We start from the raw sequence: 27,300 nt of genomic DNA, 5'->3' as shown, positions 1-27,300 counted from the left end.
AAAAGAAGAAAAATAACTCCTCAGTATAAATGAGTTTTATTTTTAACATCAAGTTTATTAATTATAAAATTAATACATGCACATGGTAAAAACATCAAGTAGAACAAAGGGCTATAGATAAAAATGGCCCCTCTTTGCCAAATTCCTCTTAACAGAGATAACTCCTATTGGCAATTTCCTGTATATATTCTTCCACACATATTCTGGACACACACACATACATGTGTATTTATCCTTTTATACACAAATGGGACACACACACAAAGACCCACACACAGAGTTCTGCAATCTTTCATTCAACATTATATTTCTGAGTTCTTACTGTGACTGAGTTTTATCAGATTTTTACCAGACTGACAGAGGGACCAGGGCAGTCAGAGAAGATGAAGTGGCATGTGCACAGGAAAAGGCATATTCATCTCTGTAAAGCCAATACTTAGCACAAAACCTGGCACATAATAATTGTCAATAAATAAGTTTTAAATAACTAAAAGGAAAGAACTTAAGAAAACTGGAAACAAAGTGCTGTTTTGACCATCTCAGGCCAGATGTAGTCTCCGGACTGAAAGTTACCATCTCCCAGGGCAGCAAGGAACAACATATGGTGATGGACGAGGACATGGAGCAGCTAGACCTCTAGCGGGCAGTAACTTCCCACTATGTGTCTCTTCCCCCACTAGATATACTGTCTCCAGCACACACATTTAGTGCAAATGCACAGTTAACACTGACTACACAGCAGGAAAATCTGGGAGCTCAAAGACTACACAGCTGAGCTGTATCACATTTACACACTCATACAAATAGCTACCATTATAGTACCTACTGTGGGTCAGCACCATATCAGGAACAACAGCCATATAAGGTTAATGTGAAGTTATCCCCATTTTACAGATGAGAAAATAGAAACTGTTACAATCCAAGTTGACTTGTTCAGGGTCACACAGCTAGTCAAGTAGCTTCCAGAGACACCTGTGTATCTTAATTAGGTCAGCCTACTTTTCTGCCCATCCCATACCACATTAACTCCTATATCATGGGCTTTGTGCTATTTTCTTTGCCTGGCATTCCCTTCCTCCACTTGTCTCATCTGGTGTTTTGTAGAGGCTAGGCAGAGAGAAACATGGGGTTGTGTAGGATCCATGCTAGGCCATGCAATTTGTTGTCACGGATGAGGAGTGAGTCAGCCATAGGAGTCCATGAATAAGAACAAACACATGGGGTATTAGAAGTTCAGAAAAGGAGTTGAGCCTGGAAACTAGAGAACACCCTCAGCTAGAATGTAGATACTGCCACAGCTCAGGAAACTCTAATGCAAACATTTTTCTCTACCTAGGCGCTTTTGGCGAGCGGCTCACAAACACAGCCCTGTTGCCTGCAGTCTTACAGCCACTGGCCTATGTAACTCCCCCCATCTCAATCCTGCTCATTCTCAAGGCTCACATCAAGTTGCATCTCCATGAAGCCTTTCCCTATTAATGGAACTCATTCCACTCTTTCCTTTGTGAATTAGTTTTACTTAAAATCAGCACCATAAGATATATGTTTGTATACTCTCTTGCCCTTTAATCATTTCAAGTATCTTGTTTCTTTAAGTTGACTCCTTCACATTCTTTTTCTATTGTTTCTCTGTCTGGTCTGGGTATTGTAAAACCTGGCTAGATTCCAGTCCCAATTCTCTCACTAATGAGCTGTGTGACCTAGAGCTAGTCACAGCCTCTCTGAGCCTCATCTTTTGAGGGTTTCTGTGAGAACATAGTAAACATTATAACACAACATATAAATGTAAGGTATTATTGCTGAAGACATTTGAACTAAAGTGCCTCTGCCTTTCACATCCTACTTAGTGGATGATTCTATGTAAGAAATCGAAATCACTGCTGTTTGTTTCACACTAGGGTCCTTGGCAATGGTTAACAGGTTTAGAACAAGGATATTGCACAACTGTTAAAGATGGGGGCAGATCGAGGGAGTCTATATGCAGCTGATTCAGGGGCTTTCCTTGGAAACTACCAGGTGATTCCAGGCTTGCTCATTTTTAAAGCTTCCATCTTTCTGAACGTTTCTTCATGTAAATGATCCAAGTCAATGCTATGAAAAATGAAAAGAATCTTGTGTCAAGTCAAGCCAGCAGATGCCTTCAGTAGCTTTCCTATCCTCAAGGATAAGATTCCCATTCCACTTGTTCCATAGCACCACCACTGAGTTACTTCACCCACATCAACTGCCTCCCTTAGCCTTAGCTCCTTTCCTTGAGAAAACTTCCTCTTGGACCCTCACTCTTGTCCCTCTCTTTGTCCAAGGCCCCATTGCATCAGTCCATTAGTTCCTGCTCCTGTATATGGAACCTCTCCCTCTCTATGGGCTTTCACTCAGACTACAGAATTGCCTATCCTCAACGAGCCAGAAAAGGAAAAGACCAACTCTCTCCCTCCTTCCTGCAGTTCCACCAGTCTTCCCAGCCATAGCCCTACATCTCTTCTCCTTTTCACAAACTTTAAAAAAATTTTTTTAATGTTTATTTTTTTTGAGAGAGAGAGAGAGAGAGAGAGAGAGAGAGAGCACAAGTTCGGGGAGGGGCAGAGAGAGAGGGAGACACAGAATCTGAAGCAGGCTCCAGGCTTCAAGCTATCAGCACAGAGTCTGACACAGGGCTTGAACCCACAGACTGTGAGATCATGATGTGAGCCAAAGTTGGACACTTAACTAAGCCACCCAGGTGCCCCTCCTTTTCACAAACTTCTTGAAGGATTAGTCTCTGCTCCTCCTCCCCTCCTTACTTCCTATCCTCAAGTCACTGCAGTCTGGTTTCTGGCCCCACCATGCCACTAAACCAGCCCTTGAGAAAGTCCCCTCTGGCCTCCAAATTACTAAACCCAATGGATATATGTTTCAGTACTCGTCCTCTTGAACCTCTCTGCTGCATTTGATACTGTTGAGCACTTCTTCCTTGAAATTCACTTTTCCCGTAGCTTCCAGGACACCATTTCTCTCCTGGTTTACTCCATGGGTTTTCTTTCCTATACCCACTTCTTAAAAAGTTGGTATTTCCCAGGGCTAATTCCCCAGAGATGTTCCTCAGAGGTTCTTCTCTTCTCACTCTCCCCAGAGGATCTCATCCATTGCCATGGCTTCATCTATCATCTCCAACTGCCCACCTACTAGAAAACTTCCCACAGTGCAAACTCCATATGTGTGTCCCTGATTAAAACCCATTGACTACAAAAGAAGGTACAGCTCTTTCAAGTGTGTAGTGAGGTAAAGATTTCAGTTTTTAATGGATAGAAGCTAATCTTTATCTAGCAAAGTGAAATGAGTAACCATGCTAATTATGAAATTGTACAGTAAGTAGATACTTAATGCCACAAAAGTGTAACAAGACCTTCAGAATTTTTTTTTTACTGACTTAGCAAAAGTTGCCTTACCTCTTGATGTATAGAGCTCACTGTTGGGCAAGAGGTAGGCCAATATGCTTAGGAAGCCCAGAGGTCTTCTGGGAGTTAAGAGACCAGTTATTATCAACCCCTTCTTTCCAAATTTAGAATTAGGAACACATATCAGGGTGAGCTAGGGGCCTTTATCCAAGACCCAGTGCCAGTGAAAGGCGCCACAGCCCATAAAATAAGATTATCTTGAAGAAAGAAGGTTTAAGTGGGTCCCCTGACTCAACTCAAGGGCCTATGTCTTTGTGGGGCAAGGGCAGGTTTCATATATATATATATATATATATATATATATATATATATATATATATATATTGTGTGTGTGTGTGTGTGTGTGTATCTGTATCTGTGGCTAATTCCAGAAGCTCCTCTAGACCCAACCACCCTGACATATACAGTACTTTAGAGAACAATGGCTGTATGTTTGGGTGTGGACTAATATATCTGTAGCCTTAAAGCCCAAGTATAATGGCACTGCATGGCTAGCAGGGATCCAGACCAGCCAGGGCATCACAGTCTAGTAACCAAACTTCTGTGGGACTGGTTAGATTCAGTTCTTAGGATCAGCCCCCTGTGGCAGCGAGAAACAGGAGCAGCAGTGGACTGATTCTTCAACCAACTTTGGAAGCAAAACTAGCTCTACCTTGGGGACCAATTTTGGAAACGTGAGGAGAGGCTTCAAAATGTACCACTGCTAGAGTATCAGAGATAGGGGGAGAGAGAGAGAGAGAGAGAGAGAGAGAGAGAGAGAGAGAGAGAGAGAGAGAGAACGAGAGCAAGGGCTGAATTTGTACCCAGAATTCTGCTAACAGGTCTTACTAATCACATATGGCATACAGGCCTTACCTACCCCCTCAGTCTCACTTCTTGACACATTCTGCTTTGTAGTTTATGCTCAAGAAATAGCAAACTCCTTGATATTTCCCACCCATTTCCCTATCAAGTACCATAAACTGTACTGTTTATTGTCTGGCTATCTTGCTCATGCATCTCCTGAGCTTGGACTACCCTTCTCCATCCTTACCACTATTTCTCTTGGCAATAGTCCTGAAACTTAACTCAGGTGGTCCTTCCTCCAAGAAGTTTTCCCTGCCCGTCTTGGACTGGGTGGGTTGTCTCCTGCCATGACTCCCTCAAGACCTTACGATCCCCTTATTGCATTATTCAGTTTATGTGCCTGTCTCTACCACTAAGCCCACTGGCCCCTGAAGAGCACAGATCATGTCTCCTGTCTTATTCACTCTTGTCTCCTAGCACCTGGCACACTTGCCTGGTACATGGCACATATTCAGCAAGTACTGGTAGAATGAATGAAGGTGAGCTCTGTCCTCTGAGGCCACAATCTCTTTTATTCCTTGACCTTTTGAATGTCTAGACACATAGTCTTTATTGGATATATCATTAACTGTCTCTTTGCCTCTAGATGCTCTAAATTACTAATTGATCTTCTGTATGTATTTACTATATGCAAAGCAATGAGCCAGGAACTTTTTATTGGGGCAGGGGGAGAATACAATGAGGAATAAGATTCAGCCTCACACTCAAGCAGCTCTTAGAAAATAACCTTCTTCCTCCAGCCTTTGCAATTTCCAGCAGAATTTCCCCCTTTTAGAAGGCTCTCCTGGATTTACTCCATCTCTATCCTACCACAGCATTAAATCATCCATAGTTTCCTCTCACCTTACGTGGATAAGTATATATTTCTATTAATTTCAGTGTTGTTTGTTTTATATATACTCCAACATTCAAAACTGATTTGAGGTCAGTGAATGGTGTCTATTCTGTGTGTGTGTGTGTATGTGTGTGTGTGTGTGTGTGTGTGTGTCCTTTGTTTTGTATTCTGAGCTATTATTGCCCACTGTTATCAACTTATTGATTGACAAGTTATAAAGGTTTGAAGGCTGGCATGAAAACACAATGGAAGCACATTGGTTAAAAGGCAAAGAGCAAGAGATACAGGAAACAGCATAACAATTTACAATAAAAAAGCAAATAATGGCATGCCATCACAACAAAAAAAAATTCTCCTTGCTGTCACTTAGGACCATTGCTGAAGCACACACAATATAGAATGCTACCACATCAAATTACTCAATATTTAAAGAAACATTAGGATTGGTCATTAAGCTTATTCCAACCTGCTAACAATATAGGCTGCAGTTATTTCTTTTGAGAAAGACACCATTGAAGGTCCCTAAATCCCTGACGCTTATCATGTTGTGAGTAACTCCCCCTTTCTGGGCAGTAATCACCACACTTTCAAGCCTTTGAAACTAACATACTTCACTTTGCTAGTAGAGAACCAGCTTCTGTTTCAGCCATACTTGTAATCAGGCCTTTATGTTGTTTGCATTTATGCTTCAATCCATCAAATTGGCCTTGAATGTGGAATTTTTGCACTCAGCCTTTATTTTCCATTATGTGTTCCAGTTCTGAATTCCAGAAATGAATGGCCGTTTGGTCACTGGTTAGCTGCCAACACAGCATAGCTGTATCCTAATTAAGAATGACTTTGTGTGTCAATGCCAGCCTGCTGAGCTGGCAGATGGACATTGACCAGAAAGGGTCAAGACCTCTACTTCCTATCATTGCATCATTATAGCTTCATTTCCTTGAGTCTTGAAGACTCTCAAATGTAAACATTAAGACCTCTAGCAAGTATTAGAAGAGAAAATGGAAAGAATCTAACATTTATGGAGCACCATCTATGTGCCAAAGGTTATACTGGGTGCATTTATAATTAATGTTTCACTTCATTCAATCCCCATGTCAACACCAGATAGTCAAGTACCAGTATTAGCTCCATTTTACAGACAAGGATACTTAAGTGCAGGGAGGTTAGGTAACCATGGGTATGTAGCTAGTAGATGCTAAACCTAGTATTTAAGCCAGACCTAAAAGAATCTAGATCTGATACTCTTTTTCCTACACCATGATGCTTTTCTTAGCAGTGAGATCCAGTGCTGCCTGTTCTCTGCCTCTCTCTTTGGCCCCGTGTCCAAGGAGGAGGCCTACTGGTAATTTCACTTCCTTTGATATTTTGCTTCGGCATGGCTTGCTCTCAGTTCTTCTTTCCCCACTGCAGTAGCCTATGGTCAAACCCAACATGTCTGCCTTGACCCCTCCCTCCCACTTCTCCCACCACATTAACTTACTAGAATGTCTGTAGTTTACATATTGGCTGAATCAGTGCATCACACAGCATTTGCACTCCAAAATCCTTGAGGTCATTTCCACTTAGGTCTAGCAGTGTCAGGTTCTCATTTCTGTTGAGGACAGAGGCAAGGGCTCCACAGCATGCATCTGTGAGATGACATTCTGCTAACCTAAGGAGGATTAGGGATTTGAGGAAGAAATCAGTTTTATCCCAAGTTCCAAAAAGACCCTCCATTTCATATATAGCCTGGAACAAGAGCCTGGTGAATAAAGGGTCCCTGTGCACTTACCACAAGGTCTGTAGTTTACAGGAGGGGTGTTTCAGCCCTTCGCACAGCACCTGCATACCCTCATCCCCTAAGGCATTATCACTGAGGTCAAGGTCTCTCAGGTACTCATTGGTGTAGAGTGCATTGCACAAATCCTGACAACACTCTCCAGTCAGGTGGCAGGTCCACAGTCTGCCGGGAAGTAAGGCAGAGAAGGCTGGCATCATTTCATCTGCACTGGGTCACTTTAGAAATTCTATTTGCCCACTGGAAAAACACATTAGAAACTCAGAGTGTTTTGTAAAAAAAAATCCCCTGGGCCAGGTCCAAGCGGAGATTGTGGAGTAGAGGAACATTTATTCCCCCCCGAATTATTTGGATCTTCAATTATTGCTTCCTTGGAGATTCAATCACCAGGCCAAAAAATACTCATTTAATTTTAAGAGTTGCTGAAACATCAGGAAACTCAGCCTGTGGCTATAGTCCATGATACTTACGCCAGATCCTTTAACTGACAGTCAGGCTGTTTTAATCCTTCGCACAGCCATTTCAGTCCCAAATCTTCAATTTTGTTATTAATTAGAAGCAGCCTTGTCAGGCTCCGGGTGGAGCTCAGGACTTGGGCGAGGGACTCACAACAAGCAGCAGAAAGGGAACACTGGGAAAGCCTGGAGGAATGGGGATACCAAGGTGGCTGTTAACCATAGAGTCCCACTGAACTTCAAATGCCAAGGCCCATGAGAACAAGGATAAGTAGACACTTACACAAGACTCTCGATTATACCCTGTGCATGCTGCAGACCTTCACAGAGATGCTGTACTCCTATGTCCCCTAGGGTATTGGCGAACACAAACAACTCTTTTAGAGTCTGACTCACTTGCAAGAAAGAAGAGAGCTCCATACAGCTAGCATCTGTTAGGTAACATGTGCTCAAGCTACCAAGAGAAAAAGAAGAAAAATCAGCCACTGCTGCATTTAGCTTTTCCTAGCCTCCCCATATAACTAAGTTCTAGCCATCCTTCAAGTTCCAGCTCCTAGTGCAGCTCCTTCACAAAGACTTCTCCTGAGGTCTCCAGCTCATAGGGACCTCCTACCTTTCCCTGGGCTCATCTGGCATTTCTAAATGATTCCACAGTGTTGGGCACTTCATTACACATTGAATGAACTGTGTTGTTCTCCAATTTCATATCTGTGTGCCTTTAAGGGCAGCCTTGTCACTTGTCCTTCTGACAAAACTACCTACATCTAGTCCAGTGTTGGGTGCATAGTAGATGTTCTTTATAGAATTAATATTTAAGTAGTGGCATTCCTGTAAGCATCCAAGATGGTAATATAATGGAAAGACCATGAGATTTGGAGACAGATTTTGGAGTCACATCCTGACTATACCACTTTTGAGTGCTGTGACATTGGACAAGTCACTTTTCCCCATGATCAGATTTTAGAGTCACATCCTGACCATACCACTTTCGCGTGCTGTGACTTTGGACAAATCACTTTTCCCTGTGATCTTCAATTTCCTCATCTGTACAATGGAAATACAAATCCATTTTTTAAGGTTATTGGAAAGAGTGAATTAGATGAAATAACTTCTGCCAAGCACCAAGCATAGATCTTGGCACACAGCAGGCACTTGACAAATTCAATAGTCATAAGATGCTACCAGACAGTTCTAAGAAACTTACTCTAGTTTCTCCACTTTACAGTTGGAATGTCTGAGACCTTCACAAAGATACTTCACCCCTGTATCCCCCAGGGGATTTTCACTCAGGTCAAGCTCAGTGAGGTTTGGATTGCAAATGAGAACAGAGGCAAGATAGTTGCAAACAACCTCTGAGCTTTCAGGGAGAAAGCTAGCACACAACCTGGAGAGAAAGAAAGATGAACAGAGATAAAACTGGCTGTTTTACCATCCTACTCACCCCCTGCCACAATACCTCATGAGCAGAGAAAATAAAGGCCCACCCATACAAGACTGCCAACCTTGAGTATGTCACAACCTCCAGAGGAAAGAGTTATACATTGCTCCCACAATACTGTGTCCCCCAGTAGGAATTCAGTAAGTGTTGACTGCCCCTCAAAAAAAGTATTGGGAGGAAATACCAAGGCAACCTAATCTTATTTTAACTCCCTGCATGAATTTATAATTCTATCTTACAGTTTCTCTCAAATCCCGGGGGGGGGGGTACTATAATATCCTTAATAAGCTTCATAGTCAAAAGATCTTGCCTCTTATCTAAAAGTCCATTATCGGGGTGCCCGAGTGGCTCAGTCAGTTAAGCATCCAACATTGGCTCAGGTCATGATTTCATGGCTCGTGCGTTTGATCCCTGTGTCAGGCTCTGTGCTGACAGCTGGGGCCCTGGAGCCTGCTTTGGATTCTGTGTCTCCTTCTCTCTTTGCCTCTCCCCTGCTCACATTCTGCCTCTCTCTCTCTCTCAAAAATAAAGAAACATAAAAAAATTTTAAGTCCATTATTAATTAATATTCCATCCTTACAGAGACCCAGCCCATCATTATCCTCCACATGATATTCCTTGTTTGGGATGAAGAGTGGTTTTTACCAACCTTCCTGTCTTCTAAATCTTTGTTTCTCCATATTAAGTAGTTCAATTTCTTGAACTATTTCCCATCAACTTTTTCTTCCAACATTTAAAAAAATTTCTATGATATACACTACAATTTTTGAGTCCTCAATTTTCTCTTGAGTTACCAGGCTCCAACCTTAGCTTTGAAGGAGGGCTTATAAGTACACATGTCTGTATCTCCCCAATTTAGAAATTTTAAATAGAGGCATTCTGCCAGAAAAAAAAAGTTTCAAAGTGGATTTTTTAAAGCTTCAATGCTAAAGAGGTTTTGCCTTAAAAAACCCACATATATATTATGATAGTTAATTTTATGCCTCAAGTTGGCTGGGTCATATGTCCAGACATTTGGTCAAACATTATTCTAGATGTATTTGGAAAGGTCCTTTTTATATGAGATTAGTATTGAAATCAGTAGACTTTGAGTAAAGTAATTTACTCTCCATAGTTTGGATGGGCCTCATCTAATCAGTTGAAAGCTTTTCTAGAAAAAGACTGACCTCCTTGGGAAGAAGACAGAATTCTCCCAGGAGAATGCCTTCAGACTTAAGTTGCAACGTCGGCTCTTCCTTGTGTCTCTAGCCTACTGACCTACCTTGCAGATATTGAACTTGACAGCCACCATAATCCACATGAGCCAATTCCTTAGAATAAATCTCTCTATACAGTTGACCCTTGAACAACACAGGTTTGAACTGCACAAGTTCACTTAAACACGAATTTTTGATAAATACAGTATAGTACTGTAAATGTATTTTTCTCTTATGATTTTCTTAACATTTTCTTTCCTCTAGCTTACTTTGTTTTAATACAGCATATAATATATATATATATATATATATATATATATATATATATATATATATAGAATGTGTTAGTTGACTGTTCATGTTATCAATAAGGCTTCCAGTCAACAGTAGGCTATTTGTAGTTAAGTTTTTGGAAGGTCAAAAGTTCTATGTGGATTTTCAACTGGCGGGGGTAGGAGTGGCACCCCAACCTCCATATTGCTCAAGAGTCAATTGCATATTTTGTATATATCTTATTTGTTCTGTTTCTCTAGAGAACCCTAACATGTACATGATAAATTTTTTATTAAAATCATTACCATGGACTTTGAAGTCAAACACATGTCAGTTTTGAATTGTGCCTTTACCATGTTATTTAGTCTTATGATCTTAGGTCTCCAGTTCCTCATCTGCTAAAATGGGGATAATAATTAAAGGAAATAGTGGATACAAGGCACTCAGCACAATGGTTAGCACAAAGTAACTGTTCAATAAGTGTGGGTTATTATTATAGTCATTGATGTTATTGTTACTTACAATGAAAATTCTCTTCCTAAACTTGTTGCATAGAAACAATTTTAGGGACTGTCACTTTTTATTCTTCCTCTCCATGACTCTTTGAAATGTTTTGATCACAAAATGTCCATTTTGAGTTGCATATTTAAATTATTTTCTTGCAGTAAGGAAACTAACAGTTACAACTTACTTGAGCTTCTGTAATTTGCAATTTGGATCTTTTAAGCCTTCACAGAGCAATTTCAGAGCTGAAGCTTCCAATTTTGTTTCCCTAAATTCCAGATCAGTGAGCCACTGACTGGTGCTGAGAACAGCTGCTAGTGCCCCACAAGAAGCAGGAGATATAAGGCATCGGTACAACCTTCAGAGAAAAGAAGAATGACCTCATCATCTTGTTCATGCTCTCCCCACATGCAAACAGAAATTGACAAAAAATGATATGAACACAGAAAACAAAATCTCCTGCTATCAGTTACCTCAATGTCTGTAAGACACAGTTTGGCTGCTTTAATCCTTCACACAGAAGCCTCATTCCTGAATCTTCCAGGGTATTTTTTACAAATTCCAAATCTGTCAAATACTGGTTAGTTTCAAATACTAAAGAGAGGTCCCTACCACAAGAAGCTGTGAGGTGGCAGAAAATCAGTCTGTGTGGAGAAAAAGATATTTCAGAGAAGAAAGAAAATAGGACTCCCCTTAAAGGTACCTGTTTGTACCTTACTGATGTAATGAATTTTTTCAATCCACTCAACAATTTATTGGGTGCTTACCACTGTGCCAAATGCTAAAAACACAAAAATAATTAAGACCCCCAACTTGGCCTTCAAGAATGTCCAGTTAATGGGGCAAAAAAATTAGAAAATCATGGATACAGTGTGAAAAGTACTTCAAGTGGTATGCATAAGGTATCATGGGGACACAGAAAGGTAGTACAATTCAACCTAGCTTGGGGTGGGGCTTGGAGGATCAAGAAATATTTATAAAAAAATAAATACTTGAGTGCTGTTGTGAAAGGGGAAGAGAAATTGAACAGCTGGATGAAGAGAATGGAAGCAGGAGGAAGAGGAGGGGCTGAGGGACAATCCACTCATGGAGCAGCCAGTGCAAAGGCCAAGAGATGCAAAGGCCAGAGACAAGACAGAGGATTTTTTGTTTGAGAAACTTCCAATTACAGCTGACCCTTGAACAACTCAGGGGATTAGGGGCTTCAACCTCCACAGAGTTGAAAACTTTTGACTACAACTTTTGACTCTCCCAAAACTTAACTACTAATAGCCTATTATTGACCAGAAACCTTAACAATAATCAATTAACATGTATTTGTATGTTATATATATTACATACTATATTCTTACAATAAAGTAAACTAGATAAAAGAAAATGTTACTAAGAAAATCATAAGAGAAAATACATTTATAGTACTACTCTGAATTTATTTAAAAAAAAATCCACATATAAGTGGACCTCCACAGTTCAAACTCCCTGTTGTTCAAGGGTCAATTGTATTTGCTATGGCCTATTTTAAAAGACTAGAAGGACAGGGGCGCCTGGGTGGCTCAGTCGGTAAGCGTCCAATTTCAGCTCAGGTCACGATCTCACAGTTCGTGGGTTCAAGCCCCGTATCGGGTTCTGTGCTGACAGCTCAGAGCCTAGAGCCTGCTTCAGTTTCTGTGTCTCCCTCTCTCTCTGCTCCTCCCCCACTCACACTCTCTCTCTCAAAAGTAAATAAACATTAAAAAAAAAGACTAGAAGGATATATATGTGTATACACACACACACACACACACACACACACAGACACATATATATCAAATTATTAACAGTGGTTATCTTCTAGGTTGGGAAAGGGTGAGATTACAGGGAGACATTTACTTTATAGGTATTTAAAATGTATTTACAATGATCATAAGTTATCAAAGAGTAGTTAAAAATTTAAAAACATAATATATGCTTACTATAAACAATTTCTATGATAGAGAAAAACGTAAAGAATAAAGTTTTTTTAAGTACTATATTCCTATCACCCCAAAATAACCACTGTTAAAATTTTGGCACACGAATTTCCAGGTTTTTAATGCATGCATACATATGTTCTTTGTAACAAGTGAAATCATAGGAAGATGTATTTTAAAAAGATAAAAACTTTTTTGGGGCACCTGGGTGGCTCAGTCAGTTAAGCATCCGACTTTGGCTCAGGTCATGATCTCCCGGTTCATGGGTCCAAGCCCTACATCAGGCTCTGTGCTGACAGCTCAGAGCCTGGAGCCTGCTTTGATTCTGTGTTTCCCTCTCTCTCTCGGCCCCTCCCCTGCTCACACTGCCTTTCTCTCTCTCAAAAATGAATAAATGTCAAAAAATTTTTTTAAAAAAGATAAAACCTTTTTCCAAACCTCCTCTCCAATTCCACCTCCCAGAGATAACCAATGTTAAGAGTCTGGTGTATACCCTCCCACTCCTTTCTCCAAGATCATAGAAACATACAGACACACACACAGATTTTATTTTACAAAAATGTGATCATAGAAAAAATTACATCAAGTTTACAATGTACTTTGTCATTTGTCCTTGCAGTAGGCCCATTGATAGAAACTAAGATTCATTTACAGCAGAAAGTCATATAGTAAGTGGCAAAGGACTTCAGGACTAAACCTGAAGTCTGTCTGATTTATACAGAAGGCTTCGGAAAGTCAGTGGAGATTTAAAGTGAGATGGTCATATCCCTCTAATGCCAGGAAGCAGGAGACAGACCAGATATCAGAGGGCTGCAGTCCAGGGAAGAAATAGGGTAGGGGTAGCTGACCTAAGATGGTGGGGGCAGCTGACCTAGGATGGTGGGGGCAGCAAAGGTGGACAGATTCAAGACATGGTTTGGGGGTGAAGCAGCCAAGATTTATGACCATTTAGGGTCACTACAATATTCAGTGCTGGGCCAATGGGCAATGAAGCTGTTCCCTAGCTCCACATTCTTCCTCCAAGGCATTCAGAAGGCCACTGGGGGATTGGGGCTGCCTCTTGTTCTAGAAAATTCCATCTCTAGGAGGGACGGGCCCCCTGGTGTGGGACAAAGCATTATGGTGGGGTGGGCATAACTTCTTGTATTTGATTACAAGTCCTTTACGTTCTTGATTCTAAGTCTTTTCTGACCACTCCTGCTATTTCCGGCTTTCAAGGACTTTCAACAATATAGCAGGTCCTCTTATGTCCTGGAGTTGGGACAGAACCTTCCTCTCACATTCCCTCCCACCCCCACTATCACTGGAAGTTGGAACAGTCCCAGAGTAAAAGATTCCAGAATTGGCCCCAAGACTTCCTTTTTCTCAAGCCCTTGGAGGGAAAAGTACCCTCTTGCTTGGGCTTATTAGGTAGGTATGGTTAGGTATGGTCAGCCTGCACCCCATCTGGCCCTGGCTGGAGGTATACTAGGGTGGGGCAAACCAGTCAGTGGACCTTTCAGAGGGTCTGAGGGAGGAGGGGCAGGGCAAACAGATGGTTGGAAACGCGGGGTGGGGGAGGGGACGAGAGGGCAGGACTGGAGAAAGGGGGACAAGGGGACCAGACAAGGGAGGCGGAGGTGGGGTGGGTGTGTGGGGACAATGTGGCAGGATGGGGGAGGGGGTGGGACGGGGGCAGGGGGGGATAAGGGGGCAGGACGGGGGGGGCAGCGGGATGGGGAAGCAGGGTGGGGTAGGGACGAGGTGGCGGGTCAGGGGAGGGGGTAGGATGAGGGAGTGGGACAGAGGGGGTGGGGGGACAAGAGGGCAGGATGGGGAAGGAGGGGGGCAAGGGGGAGGAGGGGGGCAAGGCTGGACGGGAGGAGGGGAAGGGGGATAAAGAGGGAGGGGAAGGGGGACAAGGGGAGAGGGGCAAGGGGGGTCTATGGGACAACCGGTTTGTTCGTTTCTGCAGGGCCAGCCAAACCCCTAAGGTTCTCAGTCATCATGGCCTTGAAACCCGACGACCCCAGTGGTGGGTTCCAGCACAGCAAAGTGGTAACCTTCATCAATGAGAAGATGGCTGGGCACACAAAAGGCCCAGAGTTCTACCTGGAGAATACATCCTTGCCCTGGGAGGAGGTGGAGGACAAACTCAGGGCCATCCTGGAAGACAGCACAGTGTCCAGTGAGGCCAAAGAGGCCTGTGCCTGGAGCAGCCTGGCCCTAGGTGTGCGCTTTGCCTGCAGGCAGGGCCAGTTACACAAGCACAGGGTACACTGGCTGCATGACTTCGCCAAACTGCATAAGACCACTGCACAGACCTTGGCCTCAGACCTAAAGGAGTTCACTACACAGCAGGAGATGGAGCACAAAGAGGCAGCCTTCCAGCTACAGATGGCCCAGGCCAACCTGGAAGAGGTGCAGACAGAACGGGATTTCCTGAAGTGGAAGCTCCTCCAGGTCTTAAAGATTATCTCTGCTTGATCCCTGCCCTATCTCCCTGCCCCATTCCCTCACCACCCCCAGAATGGGTCTCAACACTGCCCACTTTTCTCCCACAGCTGCAGTCTCTGCAGAAGCAGGTCCAGGTCTCAGAGGAGCCAGGCCTGGCCACAAGGACAGAAGGAGCAGGTGAGGTAGAGGAGGCGGGAGTTGCTGCCACTTCTACTGCTTCTACTGGCACTGCAGGAAGAGGAAGAAGAGGACAGAAGAATGCAGAAGGGGCAGAAGCTGCAAAGGAGCCAGGTGGAGGCCTCATGCACTTGCCTGGAGCTGTGGAGCGGAAAAATTACACCGCCAGTGGGCAGAGGAAGGGAGATATTAAGTCAGTGGAAACAGCCATGTTTTATTTCTCTGGGACCATCAAGCCTAGGGCCACAGTCACACCATCACCCCTTCCTGTCCAGCTCCCTGCCTCATTCACATACTCCTATGCCTGTCCCTTTTCCCCCTTCCCACCTGCGCCCACACCAGTCCCACCAGCAACACCATTCACCGTAGGAAATCCAGTTCAGACATCTCCCCACTGGAGGCCCTCTGAGGTTAGTGTGAGGTCTAATGTGGGGTCCCAGGGAAAAGACCCTCAAGAATCCCAAAGAGACAGGAGAGACTCTGATCCCTATCAGCCTAGAAGACCTCCCATATTTCGCAGACCTGGGGATTGGGACTGCCCTTGGTGTAAAGCTGTGAATTTTTCAAGGAGGGAAATTTGCTTCCGCTGTGGGAGGGGAATCTGGCTGCAAAGTCCTCAGTAAATTAAGAAATGTCAAATAGAACAGAAACCTATACCAGTGGAAAATCAATTTTTGAGGGATGGGGGAAAGGTGAGGGAGGGGACTGGGTGGAGTGGGGAAGGGGATAAGTGGGAGAATGGGGCTAAAGGAATGGGAGGGAGGTGGGGTGGGAAGTGGAGAAGGTGTAGATTGACAGGGAGAGACATGTTTTGATGACCCCCTTTGTGTTCCAGAGCATTAGTGTTCCATACCCCAGAAGCACCGTAGCTTTTGTTCTTACTCCTAAGCCCTAGTATCTAGTGGACATGAGCAGCCATGTATATGACAATCCACCCATCTCCCCACCTAGGCTGTATATGATGGGAGGAGTGGACATCTGACCCATCCTTAGCCAAACAGGTTCTCGAACAGAGAGGCAGATTTCATAGAGTGGTGTTGGGCAAGGAAGCAGTGGGTTATTTGGAGTTGGGGCCAAGGCCAGAGTCATGAATGCCGAGGCCACAGCCAAGGACTGGCCCCGGCTGTCAGAGAGAAGAACTGTGTGCTTTATAGAAGCCAAGTGTCTTAGAAGATAGCAGAATCAGATCCCAGGGAGCAGATAAGGCATAGAGAAAGCACAGGAGTTGATCTTGTAACCCCAGAGATGGAGACAGTGGTGGTCTTTCTACAGTTGTGCTGCATGAAAATCCAATCCACACAGATACCCTTTAAGTTAAGTTGAGTGGGTTCCTGCTCTGGGTAACCAGATTATTTCCAGGTCAGAAATTGGCACCAAGAAGAGCAGTCACAAACCACAGATCATCCAAGAAAAATGTCAACACTGGCTGGGGAGGAGTATCAGAGAGTTACAGGTAGTGAGGATTCCTATATCCCAAGAGTCTCCCGGAATGAACTGGACAGGAAGCTTGTTCGTGTTCTGATCAAGTTATATCATGATAAACCATCAAAACAGGCCTGGGATTAACCCTGGGCTTACAACACAGCAGAGATTTGCCACCCCTAAGATGAAATCCCTCAGGACTGATGAAATCACCAGCAGGACATACAGAGGACACCAGCACCAGATGCAGACAACTGCTATGGCTGTATAGCCCCAAAACATGAGAATCTTCCCCAGTCCCCAGTGGCAGAACTGGGGACAGACAGATCTGAACAGGGAACCCCTACCACTTCCAAGGAGGTGAGTCAGCAAATGATAGTGCCTAGAGGGTTTGCTGGTCTAGTTTATGGACCAAAGTGTGGTGCTATCCTGAGCAATTCTCTCCCCAAACCCACTGCCAGAATAATAGTGGGAGGGGGGATCTGGTTACAAAGGTCTCAGTGAATTCATAAATGAAATAAAACATATCCCAATGGGAAATCAATGTCTAGAGGGAGAGGGTAAACTGGGAAAAGAGAAGGGGAGAGGATGGTTTGTGTTTCCTTTCTCATGATTCTAAGTGGTGTTGAGGGAGACTAAATGTATGGATTAGCCCACAGGTAGAAGGATCATGAGGTGTCACACCTGGACCAGAGTAAGAAAACTGGAGGAGCCCTGGACATCACCCAGGGACTACAGACATAGACCCTGAAGCTATAATGGCCCCGGTTCATCGCCATAGCTCCTGGATAGGACTTTGGGCTGTCTCCTATTGGGGCAGGTGTGGACAACCATCAGGATTGGGGGCAAGATCCCTAACCTGCATTTTCAGGAATATCTTTGGGCTTGTTTATATTCTTCTAAGACAGAGTTTCCCAGCCTCAGCACTCCTCACACTTGAGGTTCAATAATTCTTTGTTGCAGGGGACTGTCTAGTACACTGCGGGATGTTTGACAGAATCCCTGACCTCTGCACATTAGAGGTCAGTAGCACCCACTCCCCAAGTTGTGACAAGCAAAAATGTCTCCAGGTATTGCCACATGTCCACTGGAGGGTGAAACTGCCACTGGCTGGGAACCATAGAGGCGACAAGGTCCTTAGGAGTAGTCATGACAGTGGGAAGAGAGATGCAAGGAGAGCATTCTCAGCAGTGCCCAGGGCTGCAGGGGAGGCCCTAAGGTAGGAACTGAAAAGTATTCATTGGATTTGGTATTATTTCGATCTTTGAACAGATCTGGGCCAGGGAGGGGTAGAACCCAAACCATAAAGACTGAGGAGTAAATGGGAATTGAGGAAGTGCAGGCAGGGAGGCTCTTCAAGAACTCCTAGCAGTAAAGGGAAGGAATGGGGTACATGGCTGAGAGAGGGTTCCTTTTAATATGGGAGAAACTTGAACCACGGGGAAGGAGACAACTGAAGAAAGCTTGAAAACATACAACACACAAGAGAGAGACCCTGCTTACCACATTGGGAGGCATGTCCATTGTACTATTCAATAAAAAATAAAATATGACGGCCAGTTTTTTGTGTGTGTGAAACAAAACCCCCAAAGCTCTGTAACTGCATATGCAGGATATATATATATATATAAAATAGGTTTATATGTGCCTTATGTTACACATTGATGTTTGAAAAGGCATAGAAAAAAGGTCTGGAAAGATATTTAGCAAACAAGGTGTTACCTAGGGAGGTATGGTAAGGGCATGGTAAGCAGGAGTGGGGATGTTGGGGTATAAGGTGGGGTGGGGTATGGGACAGTAGGGTGGAGGGCTTTTATATCTTTATATACTTCTGTGTTGTGTAAAGTGAAATAATTAAATGCTTAAAAATAAAAAAAAGTGAATTTACTTGCTTGGGGAGGTTTGGAAAGGCCACCTCTTCCTCTAGGACAGGAGGGAAGGAAGGAGAACAGACACTGATCTGTGTGGTGAGGGGTCTGGAAACAAGGGAGCTCGTGCCTGTGTGCTTGAGATGTGGAGTGAAGGAGACAAGATACCTGAGAGTGAGCACAGAATGGAAGGCAGCGTGGTGGGTGGGGAGTTTCTGAGCAATGGCACTTTGGGGAATAACAGCAGGGGATTGAGGTGAGGCATGGAGGGAGAGAAAAAGATCACTGAGCTGCATGGAGTGGGACAGGACCCAACTGAAAGAAAACCAAGGAAGAGGACAGTTGGATCTGGAAGGAGAAGAGGGTAGGTCCAGGAGGGGCACAGACACAGATCTCTTAGATGTTATAGACTGCCATCCACTCCCTACAGCAAAAATAGCATATACAAAAGGGACAGAGGCTGGAGGGGCTGACAGGGATCTGTGCCTGACTCTCTACCCCTTCTAGGTTTGTAGCCTATCTTATCATTTGCTGTTCTGCTATGGAGAAGCTGAGCACTAGTTATATTTTGTTTGCAGGTCCCATCAGCTGGGGGTACAATTTCTAGCAATCCAGTTTCTACCTTACAAATACCTAAGTGTTTAAAGCAAAGTTCAACTTACTTCAGGTCTTTGATTTTACAGCATGGATTACGTAGTGCTTGGCAGAGCAAGTGTAGCCGAGACACTGGCAAATTGTGTAGCTTGAAAGACCTAAAAAAGATGAGAAAGCAAAAATAATTTAAAACAAAACAGTTAAGAACAAAATTTTAAGTAAAAGGCTTAGTTTGGCTTCTGTTTACCATACTAGTATTCATTTACTTCTTCCAAAGTCCTTAGGAGGTATTATCCCATTTTGCAGATAAGGAAATTAAGGCAAAAAAAAAGTTAAGATATTTGCCTAAGGTCACATAGGTAGGAATAGAATGGAGGTCAGCACTCAGATCTGTCTGACTTCAAAGCACAAGCCATGTTACTGTGTGCCAGGCACCAAGGTAAGCACTTTACATATAAAATTATCTTATCTGGTCCCTAACACAATGATGGATATCATAATCATCATTTTGCAGATGGCTCAGAGAAGTCAAGTGAGTTGCCCAAGCTATCTACACTATAACTATATTTTGGTTGTCAGTATTAATAGAATAATTAATCATTAAAAACTAGAAAAGTTCATATGTTTTGAACTAGAAAAGTTCAAATGTTCATATGTTAAACATAATTCTATGTTTAATTTTTTGAGGAATACCCAAAGAAAACAAAAACACTAATTTGATAATATATATGCACCCCTATGGTTATTGCAGCATTATTTACAATGGACATATTATGAAAGCAACTCAAGTGTAGATCAATAGATGAATGGATAGAGATGTGGTGTGTGTGTGTATGTATGTGTGTGTATGTGTATTTATATATATATATATACAAACAATACATATATGTATGTATGTATATATATACATACATACACAATGGAATATTACTCCACCATAAAAAAAGAATAAAATCTTGCCTTTTGCAACAACATAGATGGATCTAGAAGGTATAATGCTAAGTGAAAGAAATTAGTCCAAGAAAGACAAATATCACATGATTTCACTCATATGTGGAATTTAAGAAACAAAACAAATGAACAAAAAAAAGAGAGACAAAAAATAAACAGACTCTTAAATACAGAGAACAAATTGGTGGTTGCCAGAGGGGAGGTGGGTGGAGATGTGTGAAATAAATAAAGGGGATGAAGAGGACACTTATCTTGACAAGCACTGAGAAATGTACAGAATCACTGAATCACTATATAGTACACCTGAAATTAATATAACACTGTATGTTAATTACACTTGAACAACAAAATAAACCTAAAACAGTACAATAGTGAACTCTCTGTCAACATGCTTGTGAAAAGAATATTTTGGGGTATGTTTTGAAGAAAGTTTAAGCCCCCTGATAAAGGCAATAGGGCTGGGGTAGGGACTCCATTTAAGGCTGATTTTCTGGAAATCTAGAATGAACCAGAAGCTTCTCTTTGTTTCCACCAGTGTTTAAAAGTTCTCAATGCATTTATCCATCATTTTACTTTATAATATACAGTTGAAGTGGTCTTGAATTTATCAAGACATTGTAGCCAAGGTCCTTGGTAATTCCAAGTCCATGTAACCTCTCCTACTCCTTCCACTCTAGTCCCAAACACTCTTGCTGCACTTCCCTTCCCCTCCCCACTTCCCTCAAACACACCTACCCCATACTCATTTCTACCTCTATGCTACTCCCACTGAGGAAATATAACTATCAGAGAAAAGACTCGCGTTAACACTTCCTAAGTAGAGCCTTCTGCCCACTCTCTTCTTCTCAAGGTCCCCTACCTCTGAGCTGGTCGTACAACTAAAGGAGTGGCAATGTCCATCTTAACCCAAGTATTGAGAACGGACTTATGACCAGTGGCATTTTCTAGATAACACAGGTCAATAAGGCAATAGAACTGTATTTTGCAATATACAGAATCTGTATGAAATAAGTGGTTTACCTAAGCCTCTTTGAAACCTTTGTGAAGGTGGAAGCCTGGTGGAAAAAGCCCAGGATTCACAGCAATATATGCAGGAGTACAATTCTGTCCCTTACTAACCTGAGGCTCTCTGAGGCCTCAGTGATGAAGTATATGTAGAGGAGAGTGATGACCAATTCAATGTTAAGTTTACCACCTTTTCCAGAATAGCAGTCATCAACACCAAAATAGTAGAGTCCTCAATGATAATCTTGATGACTTATATGCTCATAACACTTTTATAATTATAAAGTACATTCACAAGGTAACAGTGAAGACTAATATATATACACACACATACACACACACAGTGGCTAGCACAGTGCCTAATACATAATAAGTGCTCAGAATTGTTAATGTTCCCTTACTGTCTACTTAGTCTAGTGTCTAATATGTGATATATATTGAATAAATCCTTACTGGGTTGATTGACGTAAAATATAGAAAGTGGAGATGATTCATTTTATTTATTGACAATACCAGAAATGATCGTGTGCCTGAATACTTGAAATAAACAAGAAAGCCCATGATTTCTGAAGGCCAAAACATTGGAGAAAAGACATTAATATACTCACTGATTAAGTGTAAAGACTGGTATCATGAATGCAGAGGCTTGCTCTTCCTCCTCAAATCCAATTAGGTGCTGACACTTCAGAGACACTGACAGATGACTGTGACTGCTTTTTACACAGAATGACATAGCCAGAATGTCCATTTTTGTGTAGGTAGGTTGAAGCAATATAATTGATTGTAAATCACCAATTATCTTTTCTGCATATTCTTCTTCCTGAATCTCATACAAACAGTGAAATAAGTCCATGGGCTCAATCTGTAACATAGAATATTTATCCTTTATTTCTTTCTCAGTCCATTTCAATAATTCCTCTCGAAGTCCTGGGGAGACTTTTCTTCCAAAAGTAGTTTCCACAGCTTTTCCCTTTCCTTTACATAAGAGGCCAAACAAGAACTGTATCGTTAATGATGAAAACCCTTTCCCATATTGTTGGAATATTTCTTGCCACGTTTTCCCCACTTGATCAAAAAACATCCAGTTGCCGTCATTCTTTAGGGCATAGAACACAGCAGTCAAGAACTCTTGGAAACTGAAGTGAAGGAAAGTGTAGACATTGACACTTCCTTCAGATTTTTTCAAAAAGTGATTTAGAAAAGTGCAATTGATATCATATACCCCTATCCCATGTCTCCTGAGGTCACGGACTTCAAATAGGACCTGTTGGTTCTGTAGTCCCTCTGCAGCCAAAGAGCAAAGGCCCCACAGACAACTTTGTCCCTTCCACACTGAGATACCTGTAAGGGTTTTGAGGCACTTGGAAAAGTAAAACAGATACACATCAGTCATGGTCTGAAGTGACCTCATAAGACTCCTGTCACCATCTTCCTGTGACTGCAGGACACTACAGATCATCCAGGAGATGATGGGAAGAGAGGACATAATGTCAAGGCTTTGATTTTGTTGCAGCTCATAAAAGACTCTCATTGCTGCATTAGCACCTGAAAACTGACTCAAGAAATATGCTCTCTTTTCAGCATTTGTAAACCAAATGATCTCGGCCTGGATAGATTGTTTTAACAGAGAGTGGAGCTTCTTCATGGTTGCAGGCCGGGCAGTTATCAGCAGGGAGGATTCAGGGAACAATTTTTTCCTCACAAAACTACGTAAGAGGGTCTCTACTGGTTTCTGCTCCTGGGGGTTAGCACTAAGATCCTCTTCCAGGTTACCTACAGGATGCTGGAGCTCAGGAAATCCATCAAGTATGAAAAGAAGCTTCTCTGGATACACAAGAATAACGTCCAGGATTGGTCCATCTATATCTTGAAAAGTGTTAGTGATTAGGTCAGCAGCACTAAGGTTAGCAATATGGCTTATTTCTCTGCAGTTTACATAGATGAGATAGTCAAACATTCCTGGAGTAACCATTCCTGCTGCCCAGTCAAACATGAACTTGTGCACCCCAGCTGTTTTCCCAATCCCAGCACATCCCTGAAGCACCACAGTTTGGGATGAGCTGCAGCCCTCTTGGTCAGGATCAAATACATGTCCCATATCAATAAAATTATCTTGTTGAGGAATCCCACATGGTGTCTTTTCTGATATACCATGTTCTTTTACAAGAAGCAGCCGTGACTCTATATGATTGCCATGATGATAACATTTATGGACTCCTATGTTTAGGTATTTTTCTTTCAGATGTTTTCTAAATATTTCCCGGGAATCTAATGAGGTGACACCAAGAGTTAGTAATCACAGAATCCTAGACAACAATACAAAACAACAGCTATAACTAATATCACCATCTCCACTTGGACATCTTATTTTACATGTCTAAACCTGAGCTCTGGATTTCTGTGTGGGTGCCCTCCCCCCCCCAAAAAAAAACCCTCCACAGGCATGTCATCTCAATTAAAGGATGTCACCCAGTTGCCCAGAAAAATATTAGGAGCCATTCTTTATTTCTTTTTTCCCCTTGAATCCTCCACATCCAATCAACAAGGCCTATCATAAGCCTTCAATACACTTATTTATCACTACATTCTCAAATACCAACCAAATACAAGGTACTACTAACTGTTTCCTGGAGAAAGAAATAGACTCCTACTATTCATTTACTCTAGCTTATCTATGGCTCCTCTCCACACAGCAGCCAACATGATCTTCTAAAAATATCAATTATATCATGTGACTACCATACCTGAAACCTTTCAAAAGCTTTTCATTGCACTTCGTATAAAATCCAAAACCTTACCCTACAAGGTGTGCCACAAATCACTCACCTTCTCAGTCTCTAAAGACACACTAGCTTACTTTTAGTTTCTCACAAATGCCATGTTCTTTCCCACTTCAGGGCCCTTCCAGTAGCTTTTCTCTCTGCCTGGAACACCCTTTCTGCTATTTCCATGGATAGCTTTTTTTTTTTTTTTTATCCTTCAGATCTCAACTTAAACATTACTTCCTAGAAGAGGACTTGCTTGACCACCCAATTTAAAGCAGATCCTCTCTATTATTTCCTTTCCCAGCACCTTGTTTTCACTTTATAGCTCTTATCATAATTAACAGTTGTTTATTTTTTATCTGTGTTTCCCACTAAACAATAATCTACATGAAGACAGGGACCTTATTTGTATTCTTCACCATAATATCCTAAGTACCTAGTGTGGTGCCTGGCACATAGTAGACACTCAACAAATAGGTTATTGAATATGGCTATAAATACTTTTGAATTAAAAACAAGTCATTTATTACTGCCTATTCTGTGCCAGATATTTTACTAGGCTCTTTATATATATTTCTGATTGAATTCTTGCAATAATCCCATGAAGTAGGTATTATCCACATTATATAGTTGAGGAAACTGAAATTTGTTACCAGGGTTATAAGTTCATGCATATACAATCTGCACACAGGTCTTGTGCTCAGAAGGGCCCATTGGTATAATGCTCTGCTGTTGCTATCTTGGATTTAATATTTTTTGAACAAGGGGTCCTGTGTTTTCATTTTGTAGCATAGCCCATCAATTATGTAGTCAGTCCTGCTTATCGCATTAGATAATTTGTCCAAAGTTCAACAGCTAGTAAGTGATAGAGACTTACTTAAGATTAAGGTTTGTCTAAAGCCATAGTCCATATGCTTAAATACTATATTACATAGTTTTTCACTTTATGCAACTAGAAAAATAATCCAAGGAGTCAGTTATCAAGTTCAAACTTCTGTCAAGTGAATGTCTAAGTTAGCATTTCTCAAATAAGTGTTCCTTTGAACACGATTTTGCAAGGTATTAGTAAGAAAGCTGTGGAAAAGAAGTCCAGTGGTCAAATAAGTTAAAGGGAATACACCCTCTATCTCCTTTTAGAGTTTCTCAACGCATGTAGCATGTGAAAGGATCTGAAATGACCTATAGTAAAAAAAGAAAAAAAAAGGCTGTTTAACTTGGTTTAATCCAGCATTTTCTGGTCTAAAATGACTATATAACCCTTTCCCAAAAGCAAAGTTATTTTCTCCTGGACAATAGTGCTCTGTAGAACTGCTTTGGGGAATGCTGATCTAGATAACTGTTAGCAAATTTCTTCTGTAAAATTCCGTAAATAGTTTAGGCTTTTGGGTCTCTGTTTCAGCTACTCAATTCTGCCATCTTAGCTAGAAGGTAGCCATAGATAATATGTAAATGAATGGGCATGGCTGGTTCTACTAAAACTTTATTTATAAAAATAGGCCCCTGGCTTGATTTGGCCCACTATCGTAATGGCCTCAACTTAGATCACTCCAGAATTGGATAGGTTTATTCTAGCCTGTGCATCTAAAATTCTGTACATCTGGTGCCTGACCACCATCAGAGGTCCTCCTGGTATTCCATTACCTATTCTGATATAAAATTCCTATTTGTTATAACAGTTTGGAGCTTCATAGATACTACCAAAAAAAAAAAAAAAAAGGCTGCTGCCCAATGAATACAGGGCAAGAATAGGAGTGGAATAGGGATGAGAAGCCAGGTTCATAGGAGGCACTTTTCACAAAACAAAAAGAGTAAAAGAGAGAAGACATCTACCTATGAGCTCCTTCCATGACAATGAAGCCTGAGAATTTGAAGCAGCTGTGGGAGGAAAGAGTTGAGATTAACAGAAGCACAAATACACCTTCACATCAAAACATGAAATATACAAAAATTTACCCACACTGCTACAGCCATTCATGCTGTTCCCCAGACAGAAATACAAGGAAGAAAGTCATCTCACATCTATTCTGACTCACCCACAAAGTTATAACTAATGTCCAATGTAAAGTAAAATGTAAGACCTTCTCAGATATATATTGAGGGTATAAACATTTACATTTATATGCTCTGTAAGAAAAATTTTAGGCATTAACTTAAAGGCTCATACATTATCTGAAGTGACTGTTTTAGGTATTTTGCTTTCCATTGAACATTAGCCTATTGCCTCTGTTGGAGCTTCTGTTGAACTTAACTTGTTAATGAGAAAGAATAAGGCATTGCTGATGTTAGTGTGATGGATACATACAATGATCTACAATTTGAACACATATACACATGCGTTCATTCCAAACACTTACATATATAGGTTTATAGGTAGAAATACACAAATGAAGGCACATGTGAATGTGTTCACATGCACACGCACATACACATACACACACAGCCTCCACATTCCTATAGGTTTTTAGTACTTGCACACCTTTTAAAAGCAAGAGTGAGACTTATACTTGGGAGAAGGTATGACTAGATGGATGGGAGGAAGCAGAGTCTGGAGAGGCAGATATTAGAATGTCACAGAAATAGGCAGGCAAGTGAGTAGTCTGTTGAAGATAATCAGTTTCTATTCCCCATAACTAAATATTCCTTGGAGCTCAGGAATCAGCCACCAGGGGAAGAACTCCAGCAATCTTCACTCTTTGCTCTTTTGTGCTGTCTCCTGTGAAAATCTGTGGTTACAGTAAAGGGAGAGACTTAAGAGTCTTTTAGGATTATAAATGCTTTTGGAATCATGGAAAACAGTAGAAACCACAGTTGCCTCTTCTCTTTTCTTTCTTTTTCCTCATTTTGGAAAACATAAAAAATATGGAGACATTTTAAAGAGATTATTAATAGGCAAATACTGTATCCATGTAATATTTCAATATACACACACCTATACACGGGCAACACAACGTTAAAGATTCGGAAAAAAAATCCCAAAGTCCATGAGGAGACGTAGGAGAAAGAGAATGAACAGGATTACCTAGATTGTACCCTCTTCTTACCTCATTCAGTTACTCACCTTTCTGTTCAGACAATAAACTCCAAGTACAAGCAGGTTCCATATCTTTTCTTTTCTTTTGACTGTTCATCCTGGCAAATCAAGAAGACTGTAATCCAAAACAGAAATGATGACTGAAAGGCCTAGTGGAAGCCCAGAGTAAAAAGGAACTCAAGGAACACTACTCAAGGCATTACAGAGTTGGGGAAGAGAGAAGGCCCAATAAACCAAGTAGGTTGTTAGAGTGGGACTATGGGATCACACAAAGATAGATCAAAACCAACAGTCTTCAACTTGAAGAGGCAAAAAACTAAAAGAGGATAGAATGTCTGTAA

The 27,300-nt window shown here is 41.8% G+C and overlaps 2 protein-coding genes across 5 annotated transcripts; one reads left to right on the top strand and one right to left on the bottom strand.

Annotated features, from left to right (window-relative positions):
- Nucleotides 1-26,396, bottom strand: LOC106983443 (ribonuclease inhibitor). 3 transcript variants are annotated; one of them, XM_053201525.1, is made up of 11 exons: nucleotides 25,759-26,396; nucleotides 21,772-21,989; nucleotides 19,276-19,365; nucleotides 11,235-11,405; nucleotides 10,949-11,119; nucleotides 8,555-8,734; nucleotides 7,634-7,804; nucleotides 7,366-7,536; nucleotides 6,890-7,060; nucleotides 6,599-6,769; nucleotides 11-2,091 (listed from the first exon to the last, which is right to left on the bottom strand). In XM_053201525.1, the coding sequence occupies exons 2-11, from the start codon at nucleotides 21,909-21,911 to the stop codon at nucleotides 2,010-2,012; spliced, it is 1,518 nt and encodes a 505-aa protein (XP_053057500.1). In that variant the 5' UTR covers nucleotides 21,912-21,989; nucleotides 25,759-26,396; the 3' UTR covers nucleotides 11-2,009. The 3 variants fall into 3 exon arrangements, with proteins under 3 accessions (XP_026910676.1, XP_053057499.1, XP_053057500.1); XM_027054875.2 differs by lacking the exon at nucleotides 25,759-26,396 and having other exon boundaries at nucleotides 1-2,091; nucleotides 21,772-25,739; XM_053201524.1 differs by lacking the exons at nucleotides 11,235-11,405; nucleotides 25,759-26,396 and having other exon boundaries at nucleotides 1-2,091; nucleotides 21,772-25,740.
- Nucleotides 14,084-15,991, top strand: TEX13B (testis expressed 13B). Of its 2 annotated transcripts, none has more exons than XM_027054879.2 (3): nucleotides 14,084-14,120; nucleotides 14,665-15,110; nucleotides 15,254-15,991. In XM_027054879.2, exons 2-3 carry the CDS (start codon nucleotides 14,697-14,699, stop codon nucleotides 15,944-15,946), a joined length of 1,107 nt encoding a protein of 368 aa, XP_026910680.1. In that variant the 5' UTR covers nucleotides 14,084-14,120; nucleotides 14,665-14,696; the 3' UTR covers nucleotides 15,947-15,991. The 2 variants fall into 2 exon arrangements, with proteins under 2 accessions (XP_026910680.1, XP_026910679.1); XM_027054878.2 differs by having other exon boundaries at nucleotides 14,665-15,152.
- Nucleotides 26,397-27,300: the final 904 nt, after the last annotated feature.

Source organism: Acinonyx jubatus, chromosome X (genome assembly GCF_027475565.1).
Source record: "Acinonyx jubatus isolate Ajub_Pintada_27869175 chromosome X, VMU_Ajub_asm_v1.0, whole genome shotgun sequence".
Classification (NCBI taxonomy): domain Eukaryota; kingdom Metazoa; phylum Chordata; class Mammalia; order Carnivora; family Felidae; genus Acinonyx; species Acinonyx jubatus.
This window is presented reverse-complemented; position numbering and strand designations above follow the sequence as displayed.